The 20,842-nt window shown below is 44.7% G+C and overlaps 1 protein-coding gene and 1 pseudogene across 1 annotated transcript in view; one reads left to right on the top strand and one right to left on the bottom strand.

The window, feature by feature from the left end:
• gdpd1 (glycerophosphodiester phosphodiesterase domain containing 1) overlaps positions 1-20,842 on the top strand; it is a 57,538-nt gene that overhangs the window by 29,550 nt on the left and 7,146 nt on the right. The window contains exons 4-10 of the mRNA XM_043718145.1: positions 9,975-10,110; positions 12,441-12,486; positions 13,730-13,851; positions 14,822-14,911; positions 15,779-15,912; positions 18,773-18,832; positions 19,507-19,558. Coding sequence (XP_043574080.1) covers positions 9,975-10,110; positions 12,441-12,486; positions 13,730-13,851; positions 14,822-14,911; positions 15,779-15,912; positions 18,773-18,832; positions 19,507-19,558 — 640 coding nt within the window. The remainder of the gene's footprint in view (positions 1-9,974; positions 10,111-12,440; positions 12,487-13,729; positions 13,852-14,821; positions 14,912-15,778; positions 15,913-18,772; positions 18,833-19,506; positions 19,559-20,842) is intronic.
• LOC122564242 lies at positions 2,624-2,798 on the bottom strand (annotated as a pseudogene).

Below are 20,842 nucleotides of genomic sequence, written 5' to 3'. Positions count from 1 at the left end.
AGACCCGTCTGCCTGTGACCAGGTGTATCTATGCTGCGCTCCGTCTGCAGGGGCGCTGAAGACGTCGTGCAGCTTGGCATCTTTTACCATGTCCATCAGGGCTCTGGACGTGGTGTCCAGTTTACTGTCCCTCCCGCCGGATCGTCCATTTGAATCAATGATACAGTTGAAGTGTCCGGCCAGAATGACCGGCCTGGACGTAGCCAGCAACAGTGGAAGCTGCTGCAGGACGGCCAACCGTTCACTCTTACCCACTGGGGCGTACACATTAATCAGTCTCAGGGGAGCATTCCTGTACATGANNTGGGCCCATAAGCTCGACCATCTCCTGTAGCTGCTGAGGTGTGGTATCCCACACTCCTGCAGGAACAGGACGTCGGCTTTAACGTTGGCCAGGAAGGCCATCGTAGAAACACATCGCGTAGCCGATTTGATGCTACGCACATTGATGCTGGCAACTCTTATCCCCATTTTAATAGTTTACAAGGTTAACAGTGTCCATTTGCTGCTGGTCTTGCCCCTCTGGGGTAGCTGTGTGTATTCCCGTGGTGACGGCAAACTGCTGGACCATCCCAGGGCTGAGGTAGCTGTCCGGCTCCAGGCTGGAGCCATTTCCCCGCTCTGGTGTCTTTGGGTCGGGCCCAGGGTCCGCATGGTTCAGTTCTCCATCTGACAGTGGGGCTGTCACAGGACCACTGCTCCCAGTTACCTGGAGCTGTGGGCCGGTGGGTACCTCTTGGTTCTCACCGGGTGGGGGGAGGGCTTTACCCATCCCCTCAGAGGGATCGTCTTTTCCTGCTTGGGCGGTGCTGCCCTCCTTTTTCCCCACAGCGCTCTGTCTCTTCCTCTGGTGACGACCCGCCTTGCGCCCATCCTCACTGTCGGAAGAGCTGCATGTGTCCTTGTCGCGTAGGTGTCGCTTCCCCCTCGCTGGGTGGCTTTGGGAGGTTTCCTCTTCCTGCTTTTCACAGTAATCCAATCCTCTGCTTTCTTTGGTCCCTTCTCTTCCATTTCCTCCGTCTGTCTTGCAGGAGCTTGGATCGGCTGCTGCACCTCCCCGCTGTCTGCCGTCTGCTCCGCTACAGCCCGCCCTTCCTTCTGGTTGCCTCCAGACACCGTTTCCGTGCTGTTTTGTGGTACCTTGCTGGTCTTGGGCGGTCCACGGCTCGTGTTGCCACCTCCGGCCATCTGTGCGTAGGCGGCGGCCCCTCGTCTTGGGCAGGCCTTGTACATGTGGCCCGCCTCTCCGCACAGATTACAGTTCTTGGCCTCCTTACATTCCTTGGTCGGGTGGCCTTCCTGCTTGCAATTTCGGCTTGCAATCCGCCGCCATGTGGCCTGACCTCCCGCAGGTTCGGCACACTTTTGGCTGCCCTGCGTATGTCAGGTAACCTCTGCTTCCTCCGATGGCAAAGCTGGAGGGTGGGTGGAGGATGTTCCCACTGGCATCGACCCTCAGGGTTACCCTGACCTGTCGTTTGCTGGTCCGGATCCCGAAAGGATCAACCACATCGGTACTCTCTCCCTCGACCTGGACTATCTTCTCAAGAAGGTCAGGACATCTGCTGCTGGGACGTGAGGGTTGTACATCTGGATTGTTACAACCCGACTCCTCTGCGCAGGAAGCACACACAACGGGACCGCCGACAAGATGGAGAACAGAGGTTCCCCTTCCTTCTCCTTGAAGACCTTCAGGAGCTGCTCACAATTCTTCACGCTCCTGAAGGTCACATCGAAATAGCCTGCCGCAGGGAAATCCTGCAGGCAGTACACGTCCGCTGCTTCGAACCCGCAGCACTCCAGCAAAATCTTCTTCACAAACACCGTCCGATCGACCGGTGTGCGCTCCTCCACCTTCTTCACAGTCACCCTGACTGTGTTGCGAATGCCCTGGCCAGGGCTGCGAGCGGCTGCTGAGGCCATAGCTCTGAGGTTGGCTGGTACCTGAATTGGCGTTAGGCCGAAGCCAGCATAAAGATCCACCAAGAGCAGGTCAGCACAACCAAACGATCCTCCAACGTCCAATCACGATACAGCAATGGTCTCCAGCAGCTCCGACGACTCGTAACACGATCCCTGCGTTTTTTCCCCCGCCAGCACACGTCCACTGCTTCGAACCGACAGCACTCGAGCAGAATCTCTTCCTCTGGTCCTCAGGAACTACACATATTCCGAGCCAAATTTGTTCCTGTGTGAGATAGCGAGTGTCTGTGAGCAGGCAGTACACCTCTGCAGCTTCAAACCCACAGCACTCCAGCAAAATCTTCTTCACAAACACCGTCCGATCGACCGGTGTGTGCTCCTCCACCTTCTTCACAGTCACCCTGACTGTGTTGCGAATGCCCTGGCCAGGGCTGCGAGCGGCTGCTGAGGCCATAGCTCTGAGGTTGGCTGGTACCTGAATTGGCGTTAGGCCGAAGCCAGCATAAAGATCCACCAAGAGCAGGTCAGCACAACCAAACGATCCTCCAACGTCCAATCACGATCCAGCGATGGTCTCCAGCAGCTCCGACGACTCGCAACACGATCCCCGTGGTTTCTCCCCCACCAGCACCCGTCCGCTGCGTCGAACCGACAGCACTCGAGCAGAATCTCTTCCTCTGGTCCTCGGGGACTACACATATTCCGAGCCAAAAGGCCGAGAAGCACTGCAATACTGGGACGATGTGTGAAGTTAGTGGAGCAAGCTCCTAACACGACTCCTTCCTGCAAAAATCAGATTAATATTCAGTCCCTTAGTCAGGGACATATCAGATATTAAAACTGACAAGAACAGAACTACATATGAGTGGAGAGATGTTTAGAGTCCCACTCCAGGAGTGAGTGCATGTATGTGGACTGTTGCTCGAATGGAGTACTGAGGGAGCCCTACACTGTCTGCTGGTCTTGAGCTGAAACAGTATGCTAGGCCCCATCCACTAACTTGGCTGTATGCAAATTGGCTGCTATATCCTACATTAGAACATGAATTCAAAAGTATATAATTGTTTGTAAAGAGCTTTTGGACACCCTGTGTTTGTGAAAGACACTGAGATGCAAATTTGTCTTTCTTTTATTGTCTCAACCCCACCCTGGAGATCCACATTCAGGAGTTTATCTAGCCTGTTCAGAATTCCGTGGACTTGTATTTATGACAGTACTATATTCATGGCTCCTAGATGTAGATGCCACACATAGAAACATCTTTGTCTATCCTATCAAACACCTGTCGTGTGTCTCGGACCCCTGTCAGGTCACTTCGTTCTTATCTCTTTAAGAGGCCAGTCTGTACAATCATTCTGCATTGATAATGTGCAGAACCTGAAACCTGACCTTGTGATGAATCATTGATTAGGTTACGAGCCAGACCTTTCAACAGCAGTACTTTGTACCTTTGGCAAACCGCCCTGGCATTTTAAAAAAAATTTATTCATAAGATATGAGTGACACTGTCACTTACTGACTGTCCATTGTGGCCTCCGCTGCTTTCTTTGCTGGAATACTTGGCACTTATACTGCTTTCTCTCCAGGTGTTGGGCAGTGATTTCAAGGAATTTGATATTGAAAGGATGTTAACATATGTTTACCTCAGGATGATCATAGATCTGAGAGATTCTTGCTCTCAGTAAAAGATGCAGGTCTATACTTGCTGTTGATTTAATGTTTGTGCCTCCGTTTCATGTTAGCAAGTGGTTGCATGTGGAATGACAAAATGATTCAATTCTCAATGGGGTCCTTGCTCGCTCCTCAAAAACGTGGTCAACAGAGACAACTTGCATTCATTTAGTGCCTTTATGCAGTGAAACATCTGTTCTGCAAACGCTACTACAAAATGTACCAGGATGTTGTCTAGGCTTCAGTTATAGGCAAAACTGGAGGTAGTTTTCCTTGAAGCAAAGGAGACTGATGGGAGAATTTGATTGAGACAAATAAAATTGAGGGGCATAGGGTAGACAGGAAGAGATTGTTTTCCCCATGATGGAGAGGTCAATGACCAGAGGGACATAGATTTTAAGATAAGGGGCAGAAGGTTTAGAGGAGATGTGAGGCAAATCCTTTTCACCCAGAAGTTGGTGGGAGTCTGGAACTTGCTGCCTGTGTGGGTGGTAGAGACAGAAACCCTCAATCCTTAAGAATGATTTACATGTGCAATTGATGTTAAAGCATTCAAGACTAAATGCTGGGAAATGGGATTAGAATAATTAGTTGATGTTTTTGACCGGGGTGGTCACAATGGTCCAAAGGGCCTTTGTTCTGTTTTGTAGACCTGACTATGAAACCAACTTTGATCCTGAGACAGTTGGTGAATTTATAACAGGTAATCAAGGATAGTTTTAAGCCTGGAGAGTAGGGCAGAAAGATTGCTGGAGGATTCCCAAACTTGGTGGTGGGGTAATCAAAGTCAATTATGTGCCAGAGGCTGGAACGAAAAAGGCTGCAGAGATTTTGGGATCATGGGCTGGAGGAGATTATGTCAATAGGGAGGGATGCGGTGATAACAGGATTTAAAATGAGGATGAAAATTTTTTAAGTCAAGATGTTGCTTAACTAGCAGTCAATATAGGGATGCAGTGGAAAAGGTGCTTGATGTGATCTTAGATGTGGACAGCAGAATTTGGATGACTATAAGTTTGCAGAGGATGGAATGTCGGAGACCACTGAAACATTATATTTGAATATAGTCAAAGCTAGTGATTAACAAATTTTAACCTGAAAGAAATAAAACTTGGGTGAATGTACCCTAGTGTTAAAAGCCAACATTTTAAAAATGCACCTTTTCTTCACAGTGTCTCTACTTTTTTAAGGAAGAAATGGCCACAAAATTTTGACTTCCGCAAAGGTGCTGCTGAAATGTTGTTTGTGGCGACCCCTAGCATCTCACGTGGGCTATCAACCTGCATGATTAACAAAAGGCCTCCTGTGAGGTATAGAAAGGATATGAAGCGGTGCTGCAGAATGAGTCATTGCCTTCAGGAAAAGAGGGCAAGGGCGGCATTTGAACAGGAATATAGGAACAAATAGCTGTGATGGTATCAGCTGTGTAATTAACGTAATGTCTTAATCACTGCTTTGGCCTCTTAAGATGAGAGAAGCATAGATTGGTTCCTCCAACCGGGAGTGAATTGAAGAAACCCCATTAAGTCTTAATGCTCAACTGGAACGCATTAAAGTTTAATGTAAATTGTATCCAAGAACAAATTGGATCCAAGCATGTTCATTTCCTCTTTTTTTTCCCCCTTAAATTCACCTTTCACATCCTTATAAGAGCTGAAATGTAGCAAGACAGTTCTACTCTATCTTTCCTAAGTCAGGACAAATGCAAGAATATAAATTTCATATAATATCAACAATTTCTACTGCAGAAGAAAAGGCTGCTGATGATTGGCAAGTCAACCCATTCACTTTCAAGACTTGAACTGTTTTGAATTACAGGGAGCATATTAGTACCCATTTAGTTCTTTATTGCTGGAACAGCACAGCAGGTCAGGCAGCATCCAGGGAACAGGAGATTCGACGTTTCGGGCACAGGCCCTTCTTCCTGAAGAAGGGCCTGTGCCCGAAACGTCGAATCTCCTGTTCCCTGGATGCTGCCTGACCTGCTGTGCTGTTCCAGCAATAAAGTTTCAACTTTGATCTCCAGCATCTGCAGACCTCACTTTCTCCTCCCATTTAGTTCTTCATGGCAACCCCTCAGCTACTCAGGGTTGGGTTGACAACCAATCAACTTTGTTGCATTTGTCCTGATGAGTGCACAATGAAAAGCTTCAGCACTATGTTTCTCCTGTCAGCAGGATTTAAGTTCTCAACAACCAGTCCCAACTGGAGAACTGTGTTCAGTTCTGGATGCTGCATTTCAGGAAGGAGATCAAAAAATTGGGGGTATCTTCTCCTTGGGTTCTCTGTTCAAAGGTAGGTCTGCAAAGAGACCTTGGAAGCAGGTTCATAATTACTTGAAAGTTGGGTCCCAGGTCGACTGGATAGTGAAGCAGGTGTTTGTATGTTTGCCTTTATTGTTCAGTGCATTGAGTATAGGAGTTGGGATGTCATGCTGTGGCTGTACAGGAGATTGGTTAAGCAACTTTTGGAATACTGTGTTCAGTTCTGGTCTTCCTGCTATAGGAAGAATTTTGTGAAACTTGAAAGGTTTTAGAAAAGATTTACAAGGATGTTGCCAGGGTTAAAGTGTTTGAACTATAGGGAGAGGCTGAATAGACTGGGGCTGTTTTTCCCTGGAACGTTGGAGGCTGAGACGTGACCTTTTTAGAGTTTTATAAAATCATGAGGGGCATGGATAGGATGAATAGCCAAGTTCTGTTCCCTGGGGTGGGGGAATCTGAAACTAGACTGCATAGGTTTAGGGTAAGAGGGGAAAGATTTAAAAGGGACCTAAGGGTCAACCTTTTCTCAGAGGGTGGTGCTTTTATGGAATAAGCTACCAGAGGAAGTGGTGAAGTCTAGTACAATTACAGTCTTTAAAAGGCATTTGGAATGGTATGTGAATAAGAAGGGTTTAGAGAGATATGGGCCAAATGCTGGTAATGGGACTAAATTAATTTAGAGTATTTAGTCGCATAGCCAAGTTGGACCGACTGGTCTGTTTCCATGCTCTACAGCTTTATGACCCACAGCGCTATGACCTCCAATGGGGCAAAGAGGCTATTCCTGAATCCACCCTAGCTCGGACAAGAATTGTACTCCACAGCATTGGCACTAGTCATCCAACTGTCTGCAATACCCCCTGCAATACTGTCTATATTGGGGAGACAGGCCGCCTACTTGCGGAGCGATTCAGAGAGCACCTCTGGGCCACCCGGACGAACCAACCCAATCACCCTGTAGCACAGCATTTCAACTCCCCCTCCCACTCCACCGAGGATATGCAGGTCATTGGACTCATCCACCGCCAAACCACAACAACGCGACGGTCGGAGGAGGAGCGTCTTATCTTCCGACTGGGAACCCTCCAAACACAGGGGATGAACTTGGACTTCACCAGTTTCTTCATCCCCCCTCCCCCCACCTTGTCTCAGCCGAATCCCTCCAGCCCGGCACCGCCTTCCTGACCTGCAGTCTTCTTCTTGACCTCTCCGCCTCCACCCTACTCCAACCTATCACCTTCACCTTGACCTCTTTCCACCTATCACATTTCCAACGCCCCTCCTCCAAGTCCCTCCTCCCTACCTTTTATCTTCTCCTGCTGAACACTCTCTGCTCATTCCTGAGGAAGGGCATGTGCCCGAAACGTCGAATCTTCTGTTCCCTAGATGCTGCCTGACCTGCTGTGCTGTTCCAGCAATAAAGTTTCAGCTTTGATCTCCAGCGTCTGCAGACCTCACTTTCTCCTGCAATACCCCCAGCACTGCTGCCAAGTGAGGTTTCTGAGTTGCTGTGGCAGCACCCACGTTTAAATGCACATGATAACCTGGCACTATGGCTAATGATGATGAAAGCAATAATTACTTTCCATCATGTGGCTCTTATCCACCCTCCGGTACTTTTTTGGAAGGATTTGCAGGTTGTTACTCGATGGTTGCTCAGTTGGTTGGATGGCCAGTTTGTGATGCCAACAGTGTGAGTTCAGTTACCACACCAGCTGAGGTTACCATGAAGGACACGCCTTCTCAACCTCATCTCTTGTCTGAGGCGTGGTGACCCTCAAGTTAAACTGCTGTAATGAAAGAGCAGTTTGTTTAATTTGGTACAACTGTAGTGACTTTACTCAACCTGTTTGTCGCCAAGCTGTGAATGCATCTTCCATGGTCATCAAACCCTGGACTGGAACTTGAAACTAAAGCTTCTGAGCCATGGAAAGGGATGCTACCCACTGCAGCACAAGGCTTCCACTGGAGAGAATACAGAAGAGACTTACTAGAACAATACCAGGGATGAAATACTTTGTGTGAAGAGATGGGAGAAATTGCCCTTTAATGGACAAGTTCAAAACCATAAAGGGCATTGATTGAGTAGGCAGAGGGAAATTGTTTCCACTCATTGAAAGGCTGGCAGCAACGCTGTTTGGGATAATTGGCAGAAGAGCCAGAGGGGAAATTATTAATCTGTGCTAAGATTTAAGATCTGGAATACACTGCCCGAAAATGTTGGAAGCAAGTAGAGTAGGGGGTTTTGAAAGAAATTTGGGAAAAATAATGGAAAATAAAACATCCCCAGAATTATGGGGAGAGAACGTAGGACTAATTGGATAGCTCTTTCAATGAAGCAGCACAGGCACAATAGGTTTAATGGCCTCTGTCCATGCCAGGAGATCCTATAATTTTGTACAGTTCATTTCAATATCCATTTTCTTTCCCATGATCTCCCAGTAGTAATGAGATAACTGGGAGATTGGCAGCAACATTATGAACAGAACGATCCTGGACAATGGTAATGCAGTAAGGTGACCAGATCATTGGTTTATTGAGAAGAAAATATTAGTCGAGACACTGAAGAGAATTTCTCTGCTTTTTGGAAAAAGTGCCCAAGAGTGCAGGTGGGGCCTCAGTTTAAATTCTTGTCCAAAAGATATTAGCCCTAATGACACTGCACTCCCTCTGTACCGCATGGAAACAGATGGATTCTGTTTCAGCTCTGAGTCGAATTTGAGCCATTAGCATTCTCTGAGAAAACTGCTATCCACTGAGCCATGGATAGCACTAAGGAAACACTTTGACTGGAGGCTTTTTATCTCCAAAGGTCCGCAATATCAATGAGAAGCAGATTCCAGACTCATTGACCCTATTTTATAGGGAAAGTGAGTCCAATTGAAACCACATTAATACTTAGCAACATGGAGTGGTTACATTTGAAAGCTATAATGTCAACTATTATTTCAGATAACAATTCTAAGATGTTCATGGTATTTTTGCTCCTGTATGTTAGGTTACTGTAGTGACTTGCATTTACATAGACCTTTACATCACAAGGGATTTCACAGGAGTGCAACTGAACAAAAGTTGATGCCAGGTCTCAAGCCCATTGCAACCCAATTTAGCATATGTTCCATTATTGAGGTTATTTACAAACAAAGCAATAAAGTAATTGAAAATTAGGTGTGGGAACTCTCATGTAGGAGACCCAGATTCAAACCTCATCTGCTCCAGAGGTGTGTAATAACGTCTCTGAAAAGATCAACCTAATATAAGAATTGAGATGGGGTGTGAATTTCTGAACAGTTAAGTTTTGATGAATTGAACTGGAATCGGGATCACTGTTGCTCGGATGCTGGTCTGATTTTTGTCTTTTTAACCTGACTCTCTCTAATAAATGAGGTCACCTCTCATTTTCTAACTTCAGAGATTGTAGACCCATTCTATTCTATTCTTCCTCTGAAGATAGCCTTTGCATTCCAGGACTGCACCTAGTGAACCTTTGTCACTGCCCCTCTCTTGCAAATGTACCCTTCTTCAGATATTGAGACCAAAACTACTCTGAATGTCATCTCCTCAAGCTGTATATAATTTAAAGAAAGATTTCTCCTACGTTATATTACAGTCCTCTCCTTGGGTGAAGAAACCCACTTTTTTGGGGACAGAGGAGACTGACTAGATTTAGTAGATGTTTTTATGTCAGCGTGAAACGCTTTGATGGACTGCGAGCATGAATTTGGTGGGCTGAATGGTCTCCACCTGTGTCCTTATTCTAAGACACATTCATTTTTTTGGTGAAACTAGTACGATAAATAAATTCATTTTAAAAATTAAGCATTGCTGCATGAGTACAGAGTGAGAGCAAGAGAAATTTGAGTATTGTTGACATGGTTTTGGTGCACAGAGTAGATACAGCATAAACTCTTGGGACAGGACAGAGCAGGTAATAAACATTGAGACTGTTAAACTTCAAATTATCAATATTAGAACTAAAGCTGTCCAGGAAGTTAGCATTTGGGGTGGCAGTGCTACCATTTTTAACACCTGCATCTAAAATTTATTAAAATAGTAATTTACAGTTGGACTGGTCTCCTTGCAATTTGTAATGGGAGTGCTGTTTAACTCTTTCAGTGCTGTGCAGTTGGGAACAGAGATGCTGGAGCTTGATTGTCACATGACCAAAGATGGCCAAGTAGTTGTGTCACATGATGACAATTTGAAAAGAACCACAGGGATGGATGTGGACATAGCTGACCTCACATTCTCAGTAAGTGACAAACTTTTGAAAGCTATTTTAAGTAGCTCTTAATTTTCCTTAAATTGGTTTTGTCACTTTGCAGTGCTTGGCACATAATTTCATTTAACTTGCCCAGCATCTTTGTCATGTATGGTGAATTGTCTTTCATTAAATGTAATAATCCATATTGTGCACAGCAAGGTTGCAGGAATAATAATGAGAGCGCAGATCTGAATTGGCTGAGGAAGAAATATAGGATAGCACGCATGGAGAACCTTTTTAGCTCTTGGCTGAACAGTAGCAGGGCATCTCTCCGATCCCCGTAAGTAAAAGGCATAGGCAGCATTATATAATGTTGCAACGATGCTGCCCCTTAGTGCTGCCGATCCCTGAGCGCTGTCCCTCTGATGGCACGATGCCGGCAGTCCAGTTTTCTGTAAGTGCAGCACTGCCTCAGTACTGACCCTCCAATATTGCCTTGTGGCAGTCCCCCAGCGCTGACCTTCCAACAGCATAGTGTATATGGTTGTACGCTGGCATGTATTACCTGCACATGTTCAGGAGTGAGTCTAGAACCCCACATTCTGATTCCGTGATGATTACTGAGCTGATGCAGGGTGTCTGTGGCTCCCCAGTGCTGTGAAACCCATGCACAACAGAAAAAAAAAAGCAAGCTAAATGCCAAGTTACTCCAGATAGAATTCACACCTGTAATAATGGCCTGATGTACACTTTGTTGTGACTGGAATTTATAAAACCCCAGTCCCCCAGCTGCTGTTCTATGTCCTATTGAACTATTGTATAATGTTTAATCATCAAACCGTACATTCTTGAGTAAAGGTCAGCCAATCTGGCAGCATCTGAACAGAAATCAAAGTTAACATTTCAGGTTCAGTGACCCTTTCTCAGATGCTGCCAGGCCTGCTAAGTTCTTTCAGCAACTTTTGAATTTTGTTTCTAAAAGTTTTCCATGTGTGCTATCCTATATTTCTTTGTCAACCAATGCAGGTCTGCTCTCTCATGTATTTTTCCTGCAACCTTAGTGTGCATCTGCAGTTCTTACAGTTTTTATTCTTGTGTAAAGGTTTGGGTTAAGATTTCAACATTTGGAAAACATCAGTGCAACAGGAAGAAATGGCCATAAGTTCAAAGCTGCAAAGGGCAAATTCAGGATAGGCACAGAGATGAAGATTATCAGTTGGGTAAGTGCCAAGATGGGAGGGTTGAGACAAGGAGACAGACTCTATCTGTCTGACTCAGTCTGTCCTGTCATATTGATTCCTGACAACAGTCTGAAATAGCTGAAATTCTTGGAATGACAATTTGGGTTGGATAATATCCAAGTGTTTCCTGACTGCCGTCACCAGCCAAGTCTTGTAGCATGTTAGTAGCAGACCTGCACCTTATATTTGAAGGTCCAAACCCCAATTCCGGAGTTGAGCTCCTAACCCACAGCTGATTCTAGTCTCAGTGCAGAACTAGGGGAGTGCTGTCAGGGGACTGCAGGTGAGAAGGGAGGACCCCCTCTGTTTGCAGAAAAGAAAGACTTTGCATTTCTGTAGCAACTTGCACAACCCTGGGACAACTCAAAAGTGTTCAAAAGCTCATGAAGAACAATCTGATAGCGAAGCAGCAGTGTTCCTAATCCTGGCTAGATTAATTTCAGAACATTCCATCTTGTGACTTACAACCTCTTTCCTGTTATCATCTACCTGATCAGTCATCTTCTGTGTGAATTGGTTTTTTTAGAAAAGGCAATTGGTTTAAAAAAAGGCAGTCACAACTACTGGAATCCTTAATGCTGCAGGAACAACTTTATTTATCAGATGCTTATTGTTAGATGAGCCCGGACTAGATTGTACCCTAGGGCATATTTTGCTTCCTGGGTCAATCAGAGGGGTTGCAGTCCAAGAGGACATTAAATTTGTGAAGGACAAGATCAGATGGATTGTTGAGCTACCAATGCCTGAAGCTTAATTTATGGTCTTAATTGAAGCCAGTTGAGGTCATATGAAAGCTTTAAAACATATTGACAGCTGTGGTTGTAAGGTACAGAACAGATATGCGGTAGGAGGAATGATTGCTTCTTGTTCCAGAGTTTCCCTAGGATCTTTTGTCTACCCTTGTCCGCCCTTCTGCAAAAGAATTAACTTTGCATTGAGTGAGTCACTTTGTGTTTGTACATTGGACTTGTCTTTTGCGCGGTTGTGACTCCTGTAACTGTTGACTTCTATTTTTGAAGCGAGAAAGTGTTGAGGTATCAAATGCGTACTCCATGTCAAGGCTGGAATAATCAATGTACACATGTAATGTTTTCTTTTTTTCTCTCCCATTCCCTGCCTGCTGCCAACCTCTTTTAGGAGCTCCCACCTTACCATTGCAGGCTGCATGTCTCTTTCAAGAAAGGTGAGAAGATCCACAAATTGCTTGAGCTAGTGAAGCAGCCTAAGGATGTAGTGTCTCTGGAAAGCAATCGTTCTCTAGTTCTCCAACCCTGTCCCCACTATGTGCTCACATGGGCAGCTTGTGCCACCTCACCTAATGCTGAAACCATTTTGGCTGAGAATCTCTGCTGTAATGTTCTATGCAGTAATATTAGCTAATCTCAGCAGTAAGAATGTAAGAATTCTGTGTGACATGAGAGAGAGTGTGTACTTTGAGGTACAGCGCCAACATTGTGACCTACGGATAGTTGAATTGTATTCCAGTAGATTTCAGCATGTGAACTTCAATTTAAATTGTCCCATTGTGTCATTGGTTTCCTAATGGATCATTTCTTCTCATAATTAGTCAATAATAGTGACTAAAGTACCCACAAGCCCCTCTGCTTCAAAAAGTTCTCAGTCTTTTAGGTGGTGTTCAGCTGAATATGTATAAGAAGTGGGATGGAGTTCAAAGTGGGAGAACAGTAGGTGGATTTTGCATATAGGGTTTAGCTGTGTCAATTTCCACCCAGTTTCCTTTTGAAATTATTAATGCCCAAAGATGTTATTCATATCAACTTCGCCCTGTGGTAGCAAAATCTCCACTTGCCATTTTCTGGGTAAAACAATTTCTTTTGAATTTCCTGTTGAGTGTAATAGTGATTTCCCGTGATTAGAGAGCGAGAGAGAGAGAGGAACGTCAAGTAATCAGACCAACTGTGATCATCTTGAATGACTGGGCAAGTTCAACAAACTGAATGGACTGGCCCACTCCCAATTAATTGTTCACATATTAGGAAAATGAACTCACTCAAAAAGGTGAGTTTAAGGGAGTGACTTCAATGGTATGGAAGAGCACCTTAAAGTAATTCCAGAGTTTGGGACCCAGGCAGTTGAAGACAAGGCCACTAATGGAGGAGCAAAGGATACAGGGTGATGTGATATACAAAAGACCAGGTTAGGACTGATATTGAAAGGAGTGGAAATGTGTGTTTGTGGGAGAGAAGTGGGAATTGGTTTCAAGGTGCTGTGCCTCTGTTGGGGAAGGCACTGTGATGTGCAGAAATCTGAATGTCACAAGCAGAAAAATCAGTTCCAAGCCCATTCTGCCAGATGGCATACCTTGGTAACTCTGACCTGTAGGCACTATGGTGCAGTATGTCTTTGTGCAACCGGTCCAGAGCTACCATTTATCCTGTAACTGATTGTTGGTCCTTTTGTTTTAGATTGCTTCTGTGTGGGAGGAGAGGACAGAAAGATCCCTCTCCTGCGGGAAGTACTTGAAGCCTTTCCAAAGATTCCCATCAACATTGACATCAAGGTCAACAATGATGCCCTCATTGAAAAGGTAGCAAAAAGGAGAAAAATAAACTTAAGATATAAAATGAAGAAATATTCACAAACACCCAGTAGTGCAAACAGTCTCTGGAGGGACAGCAACAGGCTCACATTTTAAGGTTGATGACCAATATCAGAATTGCTCCTGACATGATTATCCTATTATGGAGCATTAACTCTCTTTTACAGACACACTCTGATCTGAGGTTTCCAGCATGGATTCAGTGAATTCAGCCCATTTTTGCAAGAACTGTTCAATCTTCTCTCATAGCCCAAACTTTGGCCCAGAAATGTTCTCTCTTTAGTTAACAATTTCCAGCATCCCACAGTGGAGATGACCTTGCTGTAGTGGTAATGTCACTGAACTTGTGAACCAAATGCCCAGGCTAATGCTTTGGGGTCATGGGTTCAAATCTCACCATGATAGCTGGTAAAGTTAGAATAAAACTAGAAATGGTGACCATGAAATTAGGGTCGAGTATTGTTAGACAATCAACTGATGTTCTCTCGTCCTTTAAATGAAAGAAAATCTGCTGTCCTTATCTGGTCTGGCCTACTGTGATTCCAGATCCACATTAATGTGATTGACTCTTAACTGTCTTCTGAAATGGCTGAGCAAGCCAAAATACTCAAGAGTAATGAGGGGCGGGCAACAAATGTTCATCTTGTGTCCACAACTCGAGAGAATAAAGAGAAAAGCCCAGCGATAGGCACAACAACCAATGATGGCTCCATCAAACTGGATAGTGCACAAGGTGCCTGTAGGTGAGAATCTTAAGGTGATCATGGAGATGAGGAGGAGTAAGGTCATGGCAACATCAATGCCATTGAAGGATCATCACAAAGTGTGATTTCATTTTTGATGTTTAACAAAGTCTTGATGTCACAAAGTAGAAAGCTGTGTAATGAAACTGCTTAATGTCTCTGGGTTTTCTGAATGTTCTAACTTCACCAGGTTTGGTGTGTCTGTTGTCTGGCAGGTATCAGATTTGGTGAAGGAGTTTAATCGACAGGACATCACTGTCTGGGGCAACACCAGTGACAATATTGTGAAGAAATGTTACAAGACGGTAAGGTTTACTGCAATATGGGAGATACACCAAGAGATCCAATAGGGAATTCGGAAGAAATCTTTTTAATCAGAGTGGTAAAAGTGTTAAAAGTTTAGCCTCACTAAACTAGGCTACCAATGGATATTAAAGATTCACTACACTGTTGGAAGAGCAAGTTGTCCTCCTGGTTGTTTGCTAATATATCTACCCTTTGATGCTAAGGGGTATGAATTAATTAATCTTTCAGATCAAAGATGGTTCGCATAGAAACAGCCATGTTGTTTGTACAACAGTGGCTGCATGGCCAAATGTAGATTTTATTTTCATGGCATATGACTGGGCCAACATGTACTGTCTATTACTAGTTGCCCTTGAGATGCTGGTGAGCTGCCATCTTTAACTGCTGCAGTCAACATGCTGTAGGTTGACGTACAATATCTTTGGGGAGGGAATTCCAGGACTTTGATCCAGAGACAGTGAAGGAATAGCAATACATTTCCAAGTCAGGATGGTGAATGGCTTGGGGAGGAACTTGCACATGTATCTGCTGCTCTTCCCCTTCTAGATGGAAGTGGTTGAGAGTTTGGAAGATGCTGTCTAAGGGGTCTTGGTCGAATTTCTGACATTGAATATTTTTTAATGTAGAGGTAGATAGAATATTGCTGGGCAGAAGAGAATCAAAAGCTATCAGGAGTAGCTAGGAATGTGGAATTTGAAACACAAACTGTTGATTTTATTGAATGGCAAAGCAGGATTGAAGGATAGAATGCCTGTCTTCTCCTAATTTGTATGTTCATACAGGTAAAGACTGGCTGTGTTATTTACAACAAGCTTTGTAACTTGTCAATCCTTGTCTAAAGGACTTTCTCTTTCTTTCCTTGACAGAATCCGAACATTCCAATCTTGTTCAGTCTGCAGCGAGTGCTTCTTATACTGGGGTTGTTTTACACTGGGCTCCTGCCTTTCTTCCCAATTCGGGAGCAGTTCCTGGAGATACCCATGCCCTCCATTATGCTGAAGTAAGTGAACTCTTCTGCTGTCTGCAATGTCATTGTGTAGATTACAGTTGCCATAATAACACTGTTGGGTGGATTGGCATTTTAAGGGTAAATAAACAGGGTGGAGCAGATTAGCATTGTCATGGCAGATCTATTGGAAGGATTGGTCATGTCATGGATGGTGAATTGATACCTTTTATATTGGTGGCAGGGCTAATTCTTGTCGTGCCCTCTGTTTGCTTTACTCCCCATTAGATGTCATTAACACCCCACCAGCCCCCCCCCCCACATTTGCGCTATGGGTTTGCATGGGTGCTTTCCACATTAATGTAAACTGTGGACTAGGTAAGCCACCTGTTCAGCCTTCAGTTATCTGGCATCATTGTATAATCATATTGATACCCCACATCCCAACGACAGCAGGCATGATGGACAGTGCCATGGAGTGCAATCCTGCTTGAATTTTGCCACCCTGTCAGCAGCATTTTTGGAGTTCTTCATGGCACTTCACTAAACCCACTAACCCCATTTCTCCTTTAGTCTATCTTCAGAACATCAGCTTTGTAACAGGTATGTCGATAAAGCGGAATTTAAGAGAATTAGTAAAGGAACATAGAAACAGGAATATGCCATTCAGCCCTTCAAGCCTGCTTTGCCATTTTATTTTACTTGCCATTGTTTCATCTCAATTGGTACTATGACCAAGCAAAACTCTAGTAACAAAAGCAAAATGCTGCAATTGCTGAATCTTTGAAATTGGAAAAAAGGTTGAAAAGTGATTGGTATTTTTCTGTAATAAAGGTGAGAAAGAGCAAATTGAACAGAAGAGAATGTGATCTTCAGTGACGGTGACCACAACTGCCTGACCTTTACCATAACCACGGAGAGGGATAGGACAGACAGTATGGGAAGATATTTAATTGGGGGAGGGGAAATTATACTTCTATTAGACTGGAGCTGTGGAGTACAAATTGGAACAATTGTTCTACGGGAAATGCACAATAGAATTGTGAACGCTGTTTAAGGAGCACTCGTTGTGAGTGTTGGATAACTTAGTCCCACTGAGACAGGCAAGGAATGGTAAGGTGAAGGAGCTTTGTATGACAAGAAGGGAAGCTTTTCGTCAAGAGGGAGGAAGAAGCTCACTTAAGGTTGAGGAAGCAAGGATCTTGCACAGCTTTAGAGGATTACAGGATAGCTAGGAAAGAATTCAAAAATTGACTGAGGAGAGATGGGAGGGGACACGGAAAAGCGAAAAGGATTAGGGAAAACCCTAAAGCATTCTACACTTGTGTGAAAAATAAGAAAATGATCAGAGAGGGAGGGTAGGGCCGATGAGGGATGGTGGAGGAAACTTGTGCCTGTAGGGAAGGCCCTAATTGAGTTTTTTGCTATGGTCTTCGCTAGAGAGAGAGAGACCTTGTTGATAGTGAGAACACAGTGGACCAGGTTATTAGGCTTGAACAGATTGATATTAAGAAAGTGGATGTGCTGGAAATTCTGGTAAGCATAAAGATAGATAAGTCCTCAGGGCTGGACCGGATATATCCAAGGTTACTACGGGAAGCAAGGTATGAGATTTGTGCACCTCTGGTGGTGATTTTGCATCCTAATTCTCTACAGGGGTAGTACCGGATGATTGGAGGGAGGCGAATAGGGAAATCCCAGGGAATTACAGACCAGTCAATCTTACATCTGTGATAAGCAAGATACTGAAAAATATTCTGAGAGACAGGATTTATGACTATTTGGAAAAACATAGTCAGCATGGCTTTGTAAGGGGCAAATCATGCCCACAAGCCTTATTGAGTTCTTTTGAGGATTGTAAAGATTGTAGGGAAGGGATTTAGATCCGCAAGTAGGTGTTAATTGCAGAACATGAGTCAGTTCTATTAAAAGCAAACTGAGAAACCAATCAAGAAATGGAGAGGTGTGGTGGTATAGAGATATGAGGAGAGGAGGCAGGGGATACAAAATGGAGGTTAGAGTTTTCAGAGTTCATGCTCTGAAGTTGTTGAACCTGATGTTGAGCCTCGAAGGCTGCAAAGTGCCTAAATGAAAAGTGAGGACTGCTTCTCTAAGTGGCTTTGGGCTTCATTGGAAAACAAGCAGACCAACAACAGAAGTGAGAGTATGGGAGCAAGGAGTGGCTCATTCTTGTCGAAAGAGCAGAGATATACTGCAAAGCAGTCATCCCACCTGCATTCAGTCTCATTTACAAAGTCTATTAATCTTGGTCTTGGTGAATTTGTGTCAGGAGTGTAGTGCTGACAAAGCACAGCAGGTCAGACAGCATCTGAGGAACAAGAGAATTGACGTTTCGGGCATATTCCTGATGAAAGGCTTGTGCCCGAAATGTCGATTCTCCTGTTCGGATGCTGCCTGACCTGCTATGCTTTTCCAGCACTACACTGTCGACTCTGATCTCCAGCAGCCCTCACTTTCTCCTTGGAGAATTTCACTTGACCCCGCTAGCTTCCACAGCTTTTTGGGTCACGTATTTCTAATTGTACCCTCTGTGTGAGACATTGCTGTCTGATTTCACACCCACATGGCCAATATTACATAGCCTAAAATTTAACTTTCAGAAGTTTGGACATCACATTCTTTTTCCTGAGGTTGATCTTCAGTTTGTGTAACCACCTCAACCTATCCTATCTAACAGACTCCAATCTGCACCATTTCACCAGATGTATTATGTTTTAGCTGCTCTCTCCAGAGATGTGCCACATTTGGAAAGGTCTATAATTCTGCCACTTGGTGTTTTCAGTGTTGGAAGTGTCACAAGTCCCTGTTACAGGTGATGCAGGCAAGGCATTAACAGGAAATTAATGCTACATTTCCTACCCCACCAAATAATGTATTTTTGCTTCATATCCAGGTTAAAAGACTCAAAGAAGATCTCAAGGATTTACCGGTTTATGATTTGGCTCGCTGACACGTGAGTCCTTGCAATGGAATGGACATTGAGTTGCTTGTTCCTCTATTTGTCTGTCCCATCCTCATCCCCATCCCTCACTCTCTCTCTCTCTCTCTCTGTTTCTCTTTCCTCCTCTCTGGATACAAAGGTACTGGGAATGGTGGGAAAAGAGAGAGAGATGATCAGCTGTGATCTTTCTGAATGACAGCAGGGTCAATGGGCTGAATGCCGTCTTTTCGCACTTATTTCCTTTGTTCCCATCTATTTCTCTCTCCGTCTCTCTCTGTCTTGCTGTTATACTCTCCATGTCCTCCTCTACGGGGAAATGAACTTCTCAATTTCCCTGTGACTACAGGCTGGGGAAATTGGGGAAACTCAGCTTTTAGGGGAATGTGGGTTGCCTCAGTCTTGCATTCACACAGCAAGTTCTTGAGGTCTGCAGAGATGCATGTTAACCCTTAATGGAGTTGGAGGGACAGGGCATCCTCACATGAGCTGGGTATTACATGGGCCTGTGCTGTGGCTGGGAGACAGTGAGGCAGCTCCTTTAGTTCAGCCAGAGTACCAGGGTAAAGTGAAGCTGTGTCTCCAATTGCTCTTTGTGAAAACCCTTGAACCGCTGCACAAGAGTAAATTCAGCTTTGTTGGGAATGTGAATCCCAAAGTTAATTGTGCTATTTCTCATTTCCACTCAGTTTGCTAATGAGGACATCGCTGTTTGAGCATCTGAAAGCACGAGGCATTCAGGTAAAATGTGCACTTTTATTGTGTAATGCCTGTGTGACTTCAACATCTGAGATCCTTGTGGAAGAAGACTGTTTGTCCTCCAGTTTTAAAAGAAACCCAAGGCATTTCTTTCTTATCAGGACACTATTTACATTGAGGCATGAGAGGATTTGATAACTAAAACATCTCACATTATACTTTGGCAGAAAGACCTTAGACTGTGGTCTTTCACCACTGGACCTCAGCAGCAGTTGCCCTAAGTTTTAGTGCATCCCTCAGTACAAAGTCCTTGACCTTGGAATGTGCCAGTCTGCAACACTCTGTCAAGGCCAACTCCTAGGTCTGGAAGACCAACAAATTTTGGGCAGGCCAAAGGGCATCTTTCACCGGGTTCATGGTCCTTCAGGCACAGTGATGTTCATCATGGTATGTGTCTCGGGGAGCCATAGAGCCATATGTACAAAACTCCGGTTTGGAAGAATAATGTCCTTTCCAAGGTATACTCATCTTTGTTTGATAGAGCATCCAATATTTCCTTTGTTTTCCAGTCTTCTTTCAGCAGTCATAGAGATGTACAGCATGTAACACACCCTTTGATCCAACCCGTCCATGCCGACCAGATATCCCAACCCAATCTAGTCCCACCTGCCAACACCTGGCCCATATCCCTCCAAACCCTCCTTATTCATATACCCATCCAATTGCCTCTTAAATATTGCAATTGTACCAGCCTGCACCACTTCCTCTGGCAGCTCATTCCATACTCGTACCACCCTCTGTGAAAAGGTTGCCCCGTAGGTCTATATTATATCTCTCTTCCCCCACCCCCCCGTCCTAAGCCTATGCCCTCTAGTTCTGGACTCCCCAACTCCAGGGAAAAGACTTTGTCTGTTTATCCTCTCCATGCTCCTCATGAGTTTGTAAACCTCTATAAGATCACCCCTCAGCCTCCGACGCTCCAGGGAAAACAGCCCCAGCCTATTCAGCCTCTCCCTGTAGCTCAGATCCTCCAACCCTGGCAACATCCTAGTAAATCTTTTCTGAACTCTTTCAAGTTTCACAACATCTTTCCGATAGGAAGGAGACCAGAATTGCACGCAATATTCCAACAGTGGCCTAACCAATGTCCTGTACAGCCGCAACATGACCTCCCAACTCCAATACTCAATACTCTGACCAATAAAGAAAAGCATACCAAACGCTGCCTTCACTATCTTATCTACCTGCGACTCCGCTTTCAAGGAGCTATGAACCTGCACTCCAAGGTCTCTTTGTTCAGCAACACTCCCTAGGACCTTACCATTA

This window comes from Chiloscyllium plagiosum, chromosome 28 (genome assembly GCF_004010195.1).
Source record: "Chiloscyllium plagiosum isolate BGI_BamShark_2017 chromosome 28, ASM401019v2, whole genome shotgun sequence".
Classification (NCBI taxonomy): domain Eukaryota; kingdom Metazoa; phylum Chordata; class Chondrichthyes; order Orectolobiformes; family Hemiscylliidae; genus Chiloscyllium; species Chiloscyllium plagiosum.
Note: the sequence above shows the minus strand (reverse complement) of the source record. Positions and strands in the feature narration are given on the sequence as shown.